The sequence below is a fragment of the Cyanistes caeruleus genome, chromosome 3 (assembly GCF_971803275.1).
Source record: "Cyanistes caeruleus chromosome 3, bCyaCae1.hap1.1, whole genome shotgun sequence".
NCBI classification, from domain to species: domain Eukaryota; kingdom Metazoa; phylum Chordata; class Aves; order Passeriformes; family Paridae; genus Cyanistes; species Cyanistes caeruleus.
This window is the reverse complement of record NC_141703.1, coordinates 57,491,970-57,507,467: the sequence shown is the minus strand read 5'-3', so window position 1 is coordinate 57,507,467 and position 15,498 is coordinate 57,491,970. Positions and strand designations below refer to the sequence as shown.

General features: G+C 35.7%; 1 protein-coding gene across 1 annotated transcript; it reads left to right on the top strand.

Moving 5' to 3' along the window:
- The first annotated feature begins 1,388 nt into the window (after positions 1-1,388).
- On the top strand, positions 1,389-14,981 carry LOC147654167 (uncharacterized). The gene is made up of 5 exons (XM_086883787.1): positions 1,389-1,475; positions 4,156-4,509; positions 6,276-6,356; positions 8,854-8,890; positions 14,865-14,981. Exons 1-5 carry the CDS (start codon positions 1,389-1,391, stop codon positions 14,906-14,908), a joined length of 603 nt encoding a protein of 200 aa, XP_086739913.1. The 3' UTR covers positions 14,909-14,981.
- The last annotated feature ends 517 nt before the right edge of the window (positions 14,982-15,498 follow it).

Here is a 15,498-nt window from a genome sequence, read left to right as displayed (position 1 = left end):
TGCAGAATCTGAAGGCAAGCTTCCTCTGTCTAAATGTCGACATCTCCTTCTGAATATCTATGCCAAAACTAATTTCCCCAAGCATTCTTAATGTATTCCTTTATGCTCCTAGAGAGAGAGAGAAAGAACCAACTGTAGGGAACAATTAATCTCAGCTTAAAATAGAATGAACAAATTGCTTCCTAAAAATGCGTCTTTCCTTCACTTGGAGGAACTATAAAGAGATTTTAGGGAGTGTATCTCAGATGCAGACTTCTACATTATAGACAACTCAAGTTAGGTGAGATGATTTTCACTCTAAATATCAATATAAATAGCTGCATCATCATTTATAAGAATAGTTGTGCACAAGGAGCTAGTATACTTAAGCTTAGACACACTAAAGACCTGCATAATGAAATTATAGCATTTAGATGAGGAAGTAATGGCAATTTCATATCAAAGCAACTTTCTAAATTACTTTGATATAAAATAGTAAAAGTACAGTTTTGGTTCTAGCCCTGGATTTTTTTTTCCTTTCATAATCCACACTGTTTATAGCTCTCATGGAGAAGGATAAGGGTGGAATGTCAGTTCAGTGACTTTTCAGAATTTAATAGCCACTCAATACTAATCTGCAGCTAAGTATATACATATATCACATTCCAAGACAATACTTACCGCAGCGCAGAGACCTCGTGTATAAATCCTTAATTATTAAAATGAAGGCTTTGAGATGTTAGAGGTATAATCAAAGACAGAAGTGTAACTAATAATGTTGAAAGAACAAAATTATTGTTTTTTTAGAATTACTGAACACTTATGATTATCTGAATTCTTTCAAATATTTAACTTATTTCTGAACATCCTGTGTGTTAAACTTTTTCCTGTCCCCCATCAACATTCTTCCTCTCTCTCTCTCTCTTTCCCTCCTTCTCTGTATTTTTTTTTTGTATAGAATTCACAGAGGATCAGAGAATCATAAAATGGTTTGGGATGAAATGGACCCCATTTATTTCCAATTCCTCTGCCATGGGCAGGGAAGACCACCCACTTGACTATGTTGCTCAAAGCCCCATCCAGCCTGTCTTGAATACTCCCAGGAATGGGTCATTATTTTGGGTTTGCATGACAAGATTTTGGTAGTGGGGGGGTGCTACAGGGGTAACTTTTGTGAGAACCTGCCAGAAGTTTTTCCCACAAATGTCAGAGCCAATGCAAGCCAGCTCCAAGACAGAACCACCACTGGCCAAGGCCAAGTCAATCACAGATTAGTAATGCCTGTGTGATGACATGTTTAAGAATGAAAAAAGTAATTAGGCAGAAGTAATTGTAGCAGAGAAGGGAAGAGTGAGAATATGTGTAAGAAAAAACTTTGTAAACACCAAGGTGAATGAAGGAGAGGGAACATGCTCTGTTTTGAGTTGGAACTGAGATCGTCTGTGGTGCAGACAGTGGTGAGGCAGAAGGTGCCCACACAGAACATGGAGGTCCATGTGAGACCAGAGATCCACTTTCAGACCATGTAGGAGGGCCAAAAGTGTAGCATGCTGTAGGAGGTGGATGTTCAGAAGACAGCTGTGACCCCATGGGAGCTCCATGCTAGAGAAGTTTCCCTACAGGACCTGCAGAGCCATGGGGAGAGCACCTGGAGCAGTTTTGCTGGTAGGACTGTAACCCTGTGAGGGACCCACATTGGAACACCAATTCTTGAAGGATTGCATCCTGTAAAAAGGAGCCACGCTGGAGTAGTTCATGAATGATTGTTTCCTGTGGGAGAAGCCCCACACTGGAGCAAGGGAAGGACAACTCAGCCTGAGGGGGAAGAAGCAGCAACAGAAAACAAAATGTGATGAACTGACCCTAAACCCTATTGCCCATCTCCCTTAGGGTTTGAGAAGGTAAAGAGTTAGAACAATATTAAGCCCAGGAAGAAGAGAGAGGAGGTGTAAAGGAGATTTTTTTTTATTATTATTTCTCATTATTCTACTCTAATTTTGATTGCTAGTAAATTCAATTAACTACTTCAAGTCAGGTCTGTTTTGCCTGTGACAGTTACTGGTAAATGATGTCTACCTGTCTTTCAACTCATGAGCTTTTTGTTATATTTTCTTTTCTCTGTCCAGTTAAGAATAGAAATGATGGTGCAACTTTAGTGGGCACTTAGCATCCAGCCAGAGCCAAACCACCACAAGCATCCACAATTTCTCTGGGCAACATGTTCCACTGCCGCATGATCCTCACAGGAAGGAGCTTTTTCCTGACATAAACTTACCTTCTTTCAGTTTAAAGCTCTTTTACACTGTACTGTTACTACATACCCTTGTGAAAATCTCTCTTCAGCTCTCTTGAAGCCCTCTTTAGGTACTGAAAGTCTGCTGTAAGGTCTCCTGACTCTTTCAGCCTGTCTTCACAGGAGAGGTTCTCCAGCCCTCTGAGCATCTTTGTGATTTCCTCTGGACTCTGTCAGGTCTACATCCTTCTAATGTTGGAAAGCCCAGAGCTGGATGAAGCACTCCAGGTGGAGAGATCTCACAAGAGTGAAATAGAGGTGTAGAATCACCTTGCTTGACCTTCTGGCTGCATTTCTTTTGATACAGCCCAGGACACCACTGTAAAATTTTGATCATGTTAAAACTTTGTCTCACATTCCTTAAACATATAGATTTGACTATTGTCTATATTTAGTTGTGCAGAAATTTGATAGTCAGCCCATGTCTTCTAAGTACTAGACATTCTAGAATGACATTAATTTATTATCAGAACTCTCAGTGAGTTTCCTATAACCACTATATCCTATATATATGACATAAAAATCATATCCTATGATATGATATTTATATCATATGATTGATATCCATAGAGTTATATCCTATAACTCTCTCCCCATGGTTTCTTGCACAACCACTGTTCTTGTCCTCAAGACAAAAAAGAAAACATGATACAGATGTCATGCAGTTTTATTGTTTGACATTACCCTTCTCTTTTGCTATCACACATTTTTTTCTCATTTTCTTGTTTTAATCTTACTACAGCTTACTTTTCTCGCTTTTTAATTATTTGTCCAAATTCTGCTTTCCTTATTCTGCTTGCAGTTGGGACATTTTGCTTGGTTTGTTTTGTGTCTTAATGTTGCTATATATTATTTTGTTGTGATTTTCTTTCTGTGATCTCTACACATGACTTCAACTTTTTGATTACTTTGAGCATATAAACAGGAATTTAATAATTTCTTCAATGAGCAGAAGAAGTTAAAGTGAATTCTCTATCAAAGCAAGGATACCTATATAGGTTATGTTAATATTTATGCAGGTATTATGTAGGCATTATGTTAATGATTATTACAAGCACATTCTTAATGCAGAACTCCCTGCATATGAGTTGATAGAGGGTTCTGTACCACTATAAACTGATGAGTTTTGTATTTCAAAGAAGTGTCTTTTTCTTATTTCACTAGTGCTGTTCTGAGCACAAGAAGACATGCTATAAATAAAGAAAGGCACAAAGCTATGAAGTGGATCTCATTTGAAAGACTACTATTCCTCAGAATCTGTGCATCAAAATACTGTAGAGCATTTCAGAGGAATACACTGACTCAGCTGCCAAAATGATATTTTTGTTGGTACTGCTCTAATCCACTGCCCTACCTCACTGACCCATGATGTATCATGGTTTTTCTCAGATGTTCAGAAATCCTGCAAAATGGCACAATGACATACTGAGTCCCAGTGGTACATGTCAGAGGTTTGTTAGGGAAGACTGCCTTCAGTACAGACAAACCCATTCATGGGGCTGTCTCTGCTCAGAGACCAGGTTGCGCATGGTGGATAGTGCAGAAAGATGGAACACAATGTATACCTCAGGGAGATCTGATTGTGGGGTGGGAACCATGTGTAAATATCACTGTTTGCTGAATGTCACTGCCCTTGTCTGCATGTATGTATATGTGTATGTATGTACGTGTGTATATATATATATACGAATATATGTGTGTGTGTGTGTGTGTGTGTGTGTATGCATAATGTATCTGTTTGTAGATTTAGAGTATATATTAGTTTTGGTAGTAAGCTGATGATATGGGGATAAGGTGTGGAATGTCCTGGGGTGATTTTATGATGCTTGTATCCCCAATTGTCTGTTCTGTTTATGCTGGATATTGAGTTTTGCACCTTTAAGACTGGCTCCGAGAACAAAGTGGGGAGAAAAAGAAGCTCAGATTATGTTTTCAGAAGCGGCGCTCACTCCCCCACATCCTTCTCTGGCCTGTGCTGTCTGCAGCATGGACAGACAGAGGGACAGAGCTCTCCTGTGCTGTTAGTTTTTAGCCAGCTGAGGCAGAGAAGTTCCCCAGACTGTGGCTTTTCTTTTCCTTGGAACTGTTCAAACTGCTCTGGACTGAAATCCCAGACAAAGCCCAGGAGCTCAGGCCTGTGGCCCACGGGGGCCTGGGCCTCGGCACTTTCCAGCGCTGGAGGGACTGATAAGGGACTGAGCGAGCCGAGTACACCCCACGGCAAGGACTTTCTGAATGTGAATATGAATGAATATAAGATAATCATAACTGTTCAAAAAGATGAATTTGCCATCTCTGCAGAACAGCGAGAGGTCTTATTGTTTAATATTATTCATTTTTTATGTTTGTGGATACTTTGCTTGTTAAAAAAACCATTTTTTTTCCACTTTTCTCCAAGGAAGTCTTTTCCTGAACCAGCTAGGGGAGGAGGCACTTGAATTTGCTTTCTAAAGGGACTCCATTCAGAGTTTCCTCCCCAAATTTGCCCTAAAACAAGACAAATACAATTACTGCAAGTAGCAAGTAGCACATAGTCAGCAAGTAACACATGGAGAGAGTGCTAAGAGTTTTACTTGTTCTTGAAGCAACAGATTCACTGTGCCTGTGACACAGAACCATATTGTATAGGCACAGGGTATTGCACAGGTATAAAACATTTTCAGCTTAGTGTGTTTCCAGCAGATTTGTGATGACATGCATTGAATCAACAACTCCTCAAAAACCCTATATTTGTCACAGGTTGTGTATTTTGTTGCTACTATTGTTCTTAAAATGTAAGGAATTTAAGTAATCTGACAAAATTTATGTCAGTTAATGTCAAACAAGATTCCTGATGGTGATGGAGTTTAATTTTGAATCATTGTTATTATCTCTATCCCAAGGATGATTAGTTTTGATGTCACTAAACAACCCATAATCAAAAAAAGTGTGATCTTTATTTTGGTTGTAAAGTTCACAGCATTAAGTTGAACACATGAATGTTCACCTGAAGATACCTGGAATAAGAGAGATAGGATGCAAATGTGAAAAGTGTAATAGTCAAAGCATGGTAAACATACAATGAACTTCTCCTCTTCTTAAGCTACATGCTTACACCTCAGATTTGCAGACAAGTGTTTCTATGAAAAAAAAAAAAAATCCACTTTTATAAAAAAATTTAGCAATTTTTGTTTAAAGATATGTCTTGCCTCCTCCACAATAACTGTCTGTTATCCAATTGCATTTTAGAATAAAATTCATAAACAGCCTGTGAATGGGAGTACTGATCTCTTCCCTCATCAAAAAGATAGCTCTGTTTTCCATTTTCAGCTGTTGGGTTCCTTCTAATCAGTTGTCCTTCCTGCCCTGTGATTTTATTGCTTTCTTCTACAAGGTTTTTAAATTTAGTTATTTTACCTTATGTTGTAGGGAGCAAACAAATATAACAGGTCACAGACCTTTTTAAATGTTTCCTTTTCAACTGTTCTGCTTTTCACAGAGTAATTAAAAGATCACAGGTTTAGAGAGAGAGAAAATAGATGTCACTATATAATCTCATGGCATATGACTATAGTCCTGCTTCCAGATTAATTTTCAATGCTGATTAGTTTCAATGGAGATTAAGTGCTTTTGAAAATACTGTTGGGGACTCTAATATTTTAGGCATTTACCTACACTTTAAAACCTAACTTATTATCTCAGTTTCTATTAAACAATAGCTGGGATACTGATATTACAGATTTTTCAGAAGTGGCTACATGAAAGTGTAGTAGAGTACAGTTAGGTAAGTTAGCTATGAAATAAGGATAAATTGAAACCACAGTCATGGTGATAGAAATCTACAGTACCTCTATTGTATAATTATGTTTTCCTAAATTTACAGTGCTGCTGCTTTTTTTTTTTCTTTTATGCCTTCAGAAATAATTATTTTCTAAAAATACCACAAGTTTTATATTACAGCAATATCAGATGTATAAGAGACCAATAACTTAATTTTTTTTTATTTTTTTTTTTTTTTTTGCAGGGAAGATATTCAGCCTTACCTGCACAGCTACTTTTTACTGAAATGAGATTTCTTATGGGAGCAACACATGTCAATATGACAGTAAGAATATTATTTGCATCTTTAAAATATTAAGGGAAGAATTAAAATGGCTTAAATTGATATCTTGGAGGAAAGAGATGATAAAACTATGCATGTTCATAATTTCTACCCCTCATTTAATTTTTAAATGTTATATTTTAATGTCAACTTAATCTCTAATATAGAGGGAATTTCAGTGTAAAAGTACATGATTTTTCATAGCACCACAAATATCTTACAGTATGGATTAAATGCTCTTTCAAGCATCAAGGAAAATGTGTCATAGTGCATTGGCTGTGGAAAGAAATTTCTACTGTACAAGACTGGACTGACAAGAAAAAAGTTATGGTAGGCAGAAAGAATCACAGCTGTCTTGAACATTCAAATTATCTCCTTAGCAGCAGAATGATTTTGATGGCACATCGCTGTTGCTGTAGATACATTTTTCTTTCTTTTTCACTTTTTTTGTTTTTACTTTTTAATTGCTACCTGGAAGTGGGGTTTAACTCTTCATTGACATGGAATCTGATTCAAGAAAGAAAGGAACGAGCTATAGCTGACAGAAATTGAGAGTCTACAGATCTGCACAGAAAAAGGAAGTGCATAAGAGTTGAACTGGACAAACCTTATTTTTTACCATTTTCATCATATTGAAAATAGAATGGGACCTGATTTAAACCACACTGTTCCACTTTTCCTCCAGTGAAAGTTCACCACACTTAAAGTTTGAATAATGGAGTGATGAATCAGACCTTTCAATGTTAGAAATAAAACAAGTGCAGAAGGCCAGTGACTTCTAAATTTATGTACAGCTATATACACTGAACTTGACAGTTATACCATACTGAACATGCAACAGTACACCTGTGAATTAAGAACAAGTGTAAGCATACTGTTCTCAAAAATAACCAGAAGAATATAAGGAGGTGCAGACTTATGCATTAATGCAAAAAAATAATCTATAAACAGGGGAAAGATTAATTTCCTTCAGAATATTTTTTTTTTCTTTTATAAAAGCTAAAGTGATGTTATTGAAGCATGCTGAAATGAGGAAATGAGAAAGGATAGTATATGACATGGCTTCAATCAGAGTTAGCATGGGAGTTTCACACAAATGGCCAAGCATGTGTCTCTGATAAGTAGAAAAGCTATCAAACATAGTCTGATGTTTTAAAAGCTTGATTTATGTCTCATTGAAACCAGTGGAAATGGAATATTCAAATAAGCTGTAGTTCATGGAATTCAATAATTCATTTCAGTAGTGTTCACAGAGTTACCTACAACTTAAGGTGATAAAGTTATGGCTGTCAACACATCTTGACAGTTAAAAGGACCTGGTCTTTAGGAAGGTGCCTCAGTGAAAGCATGGTGATATGACATAATTTGAACATCTGAGTGCCACCTGAATATTTCTGGCATCTCCCAGCTTCTTAGCAGGTGAGGTTTCATAATGCTTTTACTCCTGTAATGATCATCCACTGTTCTCTTAATTTCCGGGACAGAGATCTTATAATATTTATCAGATGTAATGAATATATGTACTGGGAAGCTCAAGTATACCTTGCATAAAAATGTATACGAGCTGGGAAATTCAAGTGTTCCATGCACTAAAATGTATATGACAATCTCTAGCAACATGTTTTGAGTTTACATGCTTTGACTTGCATTTATGCAGTTAGCATCTGTTTCCCCACTCTTTTCAAATTCAATTGTAGCATGTTGATAGGATAGAGTTAATTTTTTAAAATACCTATAGTCTTCAGTTTTCTTGCCCAACATTTTTCAGAAATTGAGTCCCAGTTAAATAAAAAGTCAAAAGTAACATTTTGATGCACAGCTGACAAAAGGAAAATTACAGTGTCATCTTCATACACAGAAAAATATCTGAGTACCTTCTTTAAGAAGAAAAATTAGTTCAGCCTGAAAAACAGAATGCAATAACTTCTAAAATGTTTATATTAAATTTTTAAATGAGAACAAATTTTTATTATGTTCCTATCCTTTGGGGGATATGAATCCTGACCATATCTGAAGGCTGGAATAGCCTGAAGATTGGATTTTTTCATACATTCAGTTTGAGGTTAGATGCCCAAAACAATATCTCCCTTGTAGCAAGTATGATAGAGTCTGAGTCATACATCCACCTAAGGTCTCTCAGTGGTGCAGTTTCTAAAAGAAATAGGTCAGGAGGGAAGCTGAGGGTGAGAACTGGTCCTAGTGATTTATGTTTCAGTCACTGTTGCTATGAAGAGTTTCAGTTGGAAAAGACAAGATACTATTTTCTGGATGTGTCAGACCAATAATTACCATGTAATACTCCTTTCCCTAAGGTCTCTTCTCTGGAACAAAGGGCAGTGACTCTTGTGAACGTTAATAATCGATATGGTTTATTCTATTCACAGCAATTTCAGTGGCTAATAAGGTTACTGCTATCGGTATTTCAGTACTGGGTTTGTCTATGTAAGTAACATTTAGCTGCATGATTAAACAAGCCCTTTGTTTGTTTCCCTCTCTCCAGATGGGGACTTGGCTCAGTATGACCCAAAAACAATTAGGTAAGTGATGTTGCTCTGCTATTTACATCTGACCTTAGATGTCAGATATCCTGTTTGCCAACACTGAGCTCAGATAAGCCTATGCACATTGTGCGTGGACCCTGAACTCTCTCAACTACACTTCTGGTTTCCCCTATGGAATAACTAAAGTCCTGTTTTCCCTGTCAAATCATTTAGTTTTGCTGTCAGACGTGACTTTTGCATGCTTGTGAACAACTGCTTTGGAAGGCAATAAGGTTCTGCTCTGAGAACATGGGAGATTCACATGAAGGTTCTGGTTAATTGAACCAAAACCTCTAATTGAATCTGCAAGAGCTGGATTACTGACAACTAAAGTGAAGCCACCTGCCAGGTTTAATTCAGCAGTTTCTTATGAACCACTCAGTTCATGTGTGCAGCTCTTACATCATCTGGATAAGACACATTATTTGTGGAGGCAGGTAACCCTTGTGCAGCCTTGCATCTGCTTTGCCTTAAGTCTAGATTCCCTGTCATACTCTCTGATGGACTCAGGAAAGTGAAAGAAATTGTTTCAGTGAAGTTTCGTTCTTGAGAAAATATTGTCAACAAGAACCATAAACCAAGTGAAGGTTTTCAAACAATTGAAAAGTAAAAAATTTAAATCTACAGTGACAAGTTCCAGAAGTGTAACTTTATACTCAACTTTGGAGCCAAATCCCTTAGGAACAGCAGATATTAAAATTCTGGAAGTGCCTCAAAGCCTTTGACTTCTGTGAAAAACTTTAATCTATGAAAATCATACTATAGATCTTTCTTCCTTAAAATGTACTTTGATCTAACCTTTTAATTTGGTTTTCCTTGTAGTTATAATATCTTCATGCATGATGTATACCATTTTCTTGTCTTTTTTCCTTTGTTTTCCTTCATACTCTTTTTCTGTGAATCCTCATTCTGTCACCAACTAAAACGTAGTTCAATTATGGTATTGAGTAAAGCATGCTAGAAACCGCTATATTACAGTTTACTAATGTTCACATCCCTCTTTAATTATGTTGCTGTAACATCAAATTTAACAGCAACAAGACCCAATATCTATGATGAGTTCGTTACTTATCTTTTTTTGAATGAATGACTACATGATAAGGATAATGGCTATTACCTTAATAAGTGAAAATTTTCTTATACCAAGGCTGATGTCAAACAATATATAATTTATCATAAAGATTTTTTTTCCACCACAGAATATAATGCTTCCATTTCTGTAAGAGAGAAGGAAGTCAAATTAAAAAGAGTTTTTTTCAGTCATGTAAACAAAACAAAGAAAACTTCTTTTAATAATGCTGATTCCATCTGGTCTGTTGGGGTTTCTTTGAGAGAACAATCTTCACTAGCTTGTTGTTAACTTCTGATCCCAGAAGAAACAACTTCATCTTACTTCTTTCCTTAATCCACGGCAATTGAATTTCAGATAAGGAGACTATCTCCTCATGACCCATATTTAGCTCGGATAAATCTGTTTTATAAAGAACATGCAAGAAATCTTATTACAGTTCTTGGATTATGATCTTTTGCAGTGCCTTTTCATTTTCAAACTGAAAAAAAAAAATCGCTTTTCTATTCCAATCATATGTAAATAATTTGTTGGATTTATTCCCCTTTTCCGAGTACATTTGTTCATTAAGCTTTAACACATTGTCTGAGTTATTCACCACAAAGCATTTACTTTCCCTCTGTTTAATCAAAAGTTGGAGGGTCCTAGGGTACCTGCTATTTATGTTGCTTTTTTCATCTCATTAACTTCCTTTTCTAATTTACACTGGTACTCAAGATATACTTTTTGTATTGCTACTGCAGCTAAGCAAATTATTCTACCCCTCATGACTGCTTTGGCAGCTTCCCACAAAACACCCAGGCTAGTTTCTTGGTTTTTATTGATATTAATTTATTCTGAAATAGTCTTCATCTGTTGCACAAATGCTGCAGCTTTAATTAGAGAGTTGTTAAATCTCCAAACTTCAGATCTCCTATAATTCAGTATACCATCCAGAGACATAGACACCAGAAAATTATGAGGCAAAGCTGGATTTGAAATACCAGATGGTTACACATTACAATGTATCCTCATAAATAAATAAGAAGAATCCCAGTTTAAACATAGTTGTACTAAGGTATAAAATGTAGCTGATGGTCTGTTTCAGTGTTGCTGTTGGCATGAGGACAAAATCTCTGGGATATCTTTTGTTCATTTCACTTTTAAATTGTTATTTTCTTAACATAGGTCAAAGTTCACATCCCTTTGTCAAAATAAATAATAATTAAAATCTTCATCTATGCCAGTCCCTGGAAACCTCTGTCATTAGGTAAGAGAAGGTCAAGAAATAAACTGAAATTTTCAGTTTTGTTGTACTTACAAATCTCTTTTTTTTTCCCAAGAGGGTACAGATCCAAGTGTGACAGGGCTGTGATAATCTTTTGTGATATTACCTTTTTATTAATAAGCTCTTTGACCAAAAGAAAAACAGATTCTGGTCCCAATACTATTGTTTAAATCATTAATGGTGTAAAAAGTAATGGGCTTTTTTATTGTAGCTGATTTGACAAAAATAAGCAAGGTGACAATCAAACATAAGGGCAATGACCACATAGATAAACTTTGTAATCAAAAACCTCAGACAATTTTTCTGCTGAATTTGGTTTAATATGCATTATATGTTTTATTCTTAATTTACAATTCCTCTGCAATAGCATACTATGCAATCTTAATACAGGCTCAAAGTGTGAACTTGAGAAAAACCCTAGATCACATAATCAAATCTATTACAAAAATTATAAATAAATAAAATATAGAAAGAAAAATTGAAATTAAGATTTTTGAAGTGTTCTGAAGCTAATGTTAAAGGGTGGGAAACAATTGCAAGGAATACATTTTTACTTTCGAAATTGTTTTTAGAATGTAAATCCTATAGTATTAAAAGAATAATTAGAATGCCACTTCAGATCTAGGATAATTAGAGAAATATACTTTTAGCTCAATAATAATAAAAACAGATAGCTTTATAAACTACTGAATATTCATGTCACATGTTTTTGTTGTTTTTTTTCAAAAATGCTTTGTATTCAGGCATATGCTATCTTTTTAAAAAATCTCGAGGCTTTCATGGGTTTTTTTCATCACTCCAGTGTGGGAAGATCTCTCTGATTTTTTTATTCACAAGCCAGTTCATAACAGTGGATCTCTGAGGTGTGGTAAAATACAGTGTGAGCAGATACACTGAGAACAGATCACAGTGTGAACAGAACACCATAACATTCCAGTGGAGAACTGCTATTATGGGCCAACAAGAGTAAAGCCTGAACTTCAAGTTTTCATGAGTTTAATATCAGAAATCCAGATCTGTTATATACAGTTGGCAATATTTCACAATTTTTGTGGTAATCCTCTCACCTAATTTTGTTTTCTTAAAAGTTTCTCATGTAGCCTAAATTGTCAGTCTAGATGCTTTCAACATTAATAGAGGAAAAAAATGTACCTTCAGAAGATAATTCATCCTGAGACAGGACTCTCCCTTTTAATCTCTTAACTTTATGTTCAGTAGTGTGCAAGAAATTCAGACCCAAATTTAGCTGTTTGTTCACAGTTACCTAAGATAATTCAAGATACTATTCAGTACCCTGTCAGGTAGCTGAGACACAATACCCTTGTAAGACACCAAAGCCTCCCAGGATATCCCAAATGGCACCTGGGACCCATGTGAGAGCAGTTCAGTTGTATTCTTGAGTATTTATTCAGATGAGGTCTAAGGCTTCAATGGCTTAAATTGCATGAATGAAGTCCACCCAAGAAGAAAACAAATAGGCTATATGTTTTAAAGAAAACATAGACTGTAAACTAAGTTAATTTAAATTTGAATGAAGTTGGTTGTCATATTTGTTTTCACAATGATATTCTATTTTACCAGTCCTCAGAAATTCAGGACCTGAACTTGCCATCCATCACATACAGGTGCATCAATCTATTGTGCGTAACTATGACCTAGTCTATAAGTGTGTATTTGTAATCTTAAATGTCCTTATGAATTGTGTGATAAATGCTCAAAACAGCAGTTTTAGGTGCTTCTCACCTTCACCTCTTTTCCATATAGATATGATTCTAAGACTACTAAATGTATCACTATGGGGTCTAAATTTTAAGATATAGTTTGTCCTGGACATTCTTTTGCATGGAGATTCTCTGGTTTTTAAATCTATCAGTTTGATTACTATTCATTCCCTCTTATGTTATTGGTATTTCCAGTTTCAGAACTCCAGGAGTTAAGGATGACCTTAATCTGAAAAAGTTTATTTCTTGAGAAGCTTTTCATATTCTGGGGTGTACTCTTTTGAAAGGGAGTGAACCACTGACCAGAGAAGGCAAGCTTAAATTAGTGCATGTCCTCAGGGCAAACCTCCTGTTCCCAGCACTTGCCTGAAGCCAACACAGTTCTCCTGTTTTACTTAGTGGTGCAAACTAACCCAATTTCCATCCTCATGTATCTAAATATCATCTAAGCAAAAACACTTCCCCAAACTTAGCATTTAAAACTTTGGCTAATATACATGGATCTACCACTATGACCATAATGATTTTGGCTTGAATGCAACATAATTAGTTGATATTAACAAACATTGACAATGTTACCTTTTTTGTTTTAACAGTAAACTATTAGAAGTTATTTAAATATACACACATATACATGGAAATAGAATTCTGAGAAATATGATTTTGCTGCTAGATCTCATTTGTTTCTTCAAAAGAGCCTCCAGTGACACAATATATTTTGGAGCATTTTCTTTTGTATGTAAAGGGGAAAAAGTGGAACTAATGATAAACCTGAAGGTTTAGGGAGTTTTTCTAATAAATCAACTAGTACCTTTCCATTGTCACATTACCTTTCATCATAGACTAGTTATTCAGGGTATTTGCATGTCTTTGAAAACACCTCAGTGAACATACAAGATGGTCAAAACATTTAAAGTACCAGCTGATGGTCAAGTAGAATACCTTAAAGCGTCTAAGACAACCATGGTACATAAAAGTGACTAAATAGAGCTTGATAAATAAATATGTCCTAGGAACCTGTTGAGCACACAACACAGGTGTCTTATATCAGGGACAGGTGAGTAGCTCTCAGAATACACGAACTGTGTTGACTCAACTCCACTAGAAACTTAAGATGGCTGAACAGAACCCATAAGTAAAATAGGCACCTTCACTTTAAGAACTTCATTTAGATATCAGTAATCTTGAGTTAAATGCCATCCTTTCTGTTTCAAGAGGAAAGATCTTAAGAGAAAAAATGTCAAAAGTTCCTCTATGAAAAGATTTAATTTCTGAAATTCTCTGTTATGTGAGCCTGATGATGGCACCAAGTAACATAAAATATAATAAACACAATATTGAACTATTCAGAATTTTTTCTCACTCACTGAAAATCCATTGCTCCCTAGCATTTAAAAAACTAAATAGTAATGTATGTAGAGGAATCTTTAAGGACTTGTCATGTTTTAATTTTTTTTCATGCTATTAAATATAACAAAAATGCAAAATCTCAAAAAAAATTGTATACTTGGGAATGACATAGGTCTAACAACATTTTATTAATCTGAAGGATGAAATGACAATATATTTATCATGGTGTTTTTTAAGCTAGTTTTCATTTGCTAAAAGAGCAAGGATAAAAGTGGAGAGTACAGATGGAAGATGTGAGCAAACCCAAAGCTATTCATTTTCTCTTTATCTAACTAATTTATCCAATATTTATTAACTCAGGAATTATTCTGCAAGTATATTAGTCATGTACTACTTGGACAATTGACCAAATAGTCTCATCACAAGAAAAATATCAGAATTATACATGTAGACATAAAGTTGACACAGTCTCTGCTGAAGTCATAAAACTCCAGAACACAAGCCTTTCTTTTTTTATTATTTTTTTTTTTATTTTTTTATTTTATTTTTTTTTTACTTCCACAGATGTGAGCAACAAGCAGCAATCCAAAAATCTCTTGGGAGGATAAAAGTATCCCACCCTCTCCTTGGAGTTCAGCACTGTCAGACAAAGTTACATGTTTGAGAGGCAGTTCATATCTGGTATGTATTCCAGATTCATTTATGAGAAAGTGAATCTCTCTATGACCAACATGTGCTAAACCACCTATTGTTCACAGGATAAACAGGAAACAGGATGTTTCTTTTCATACATTCCTTTATAAACTCATGAAAAAATGCACATCATACACAGAGCAAGTACCACTAAAATAACACACAGAATCATCACTGAACACTTTGGGTTGGAAGAAACCTTAAAGAACATCCAGTTTCAATTCCTTTGCCATGGGTCTTCCACTAGACCAAGCTGCTGAAAGACCCATTCAACCTGGCTTTGAACACTTACAGGGATGGGGAATCTACACCTTCTCTGGGAAACCTGTAGTGAGTGGTGTCTCACCATTCTAAGAGTACAATTGTTTTCCTGACATCTGATCTAAATGTACCCTCTTTCAGTTTGTAGCCATTCCTCCTTGTCCTGTCACTATATGCCCTTGTGAAAAGTCCCCATCCAGCTCTCTTCGGATATTTGATGATCTTTCCAGAACCTTCCCTTCTC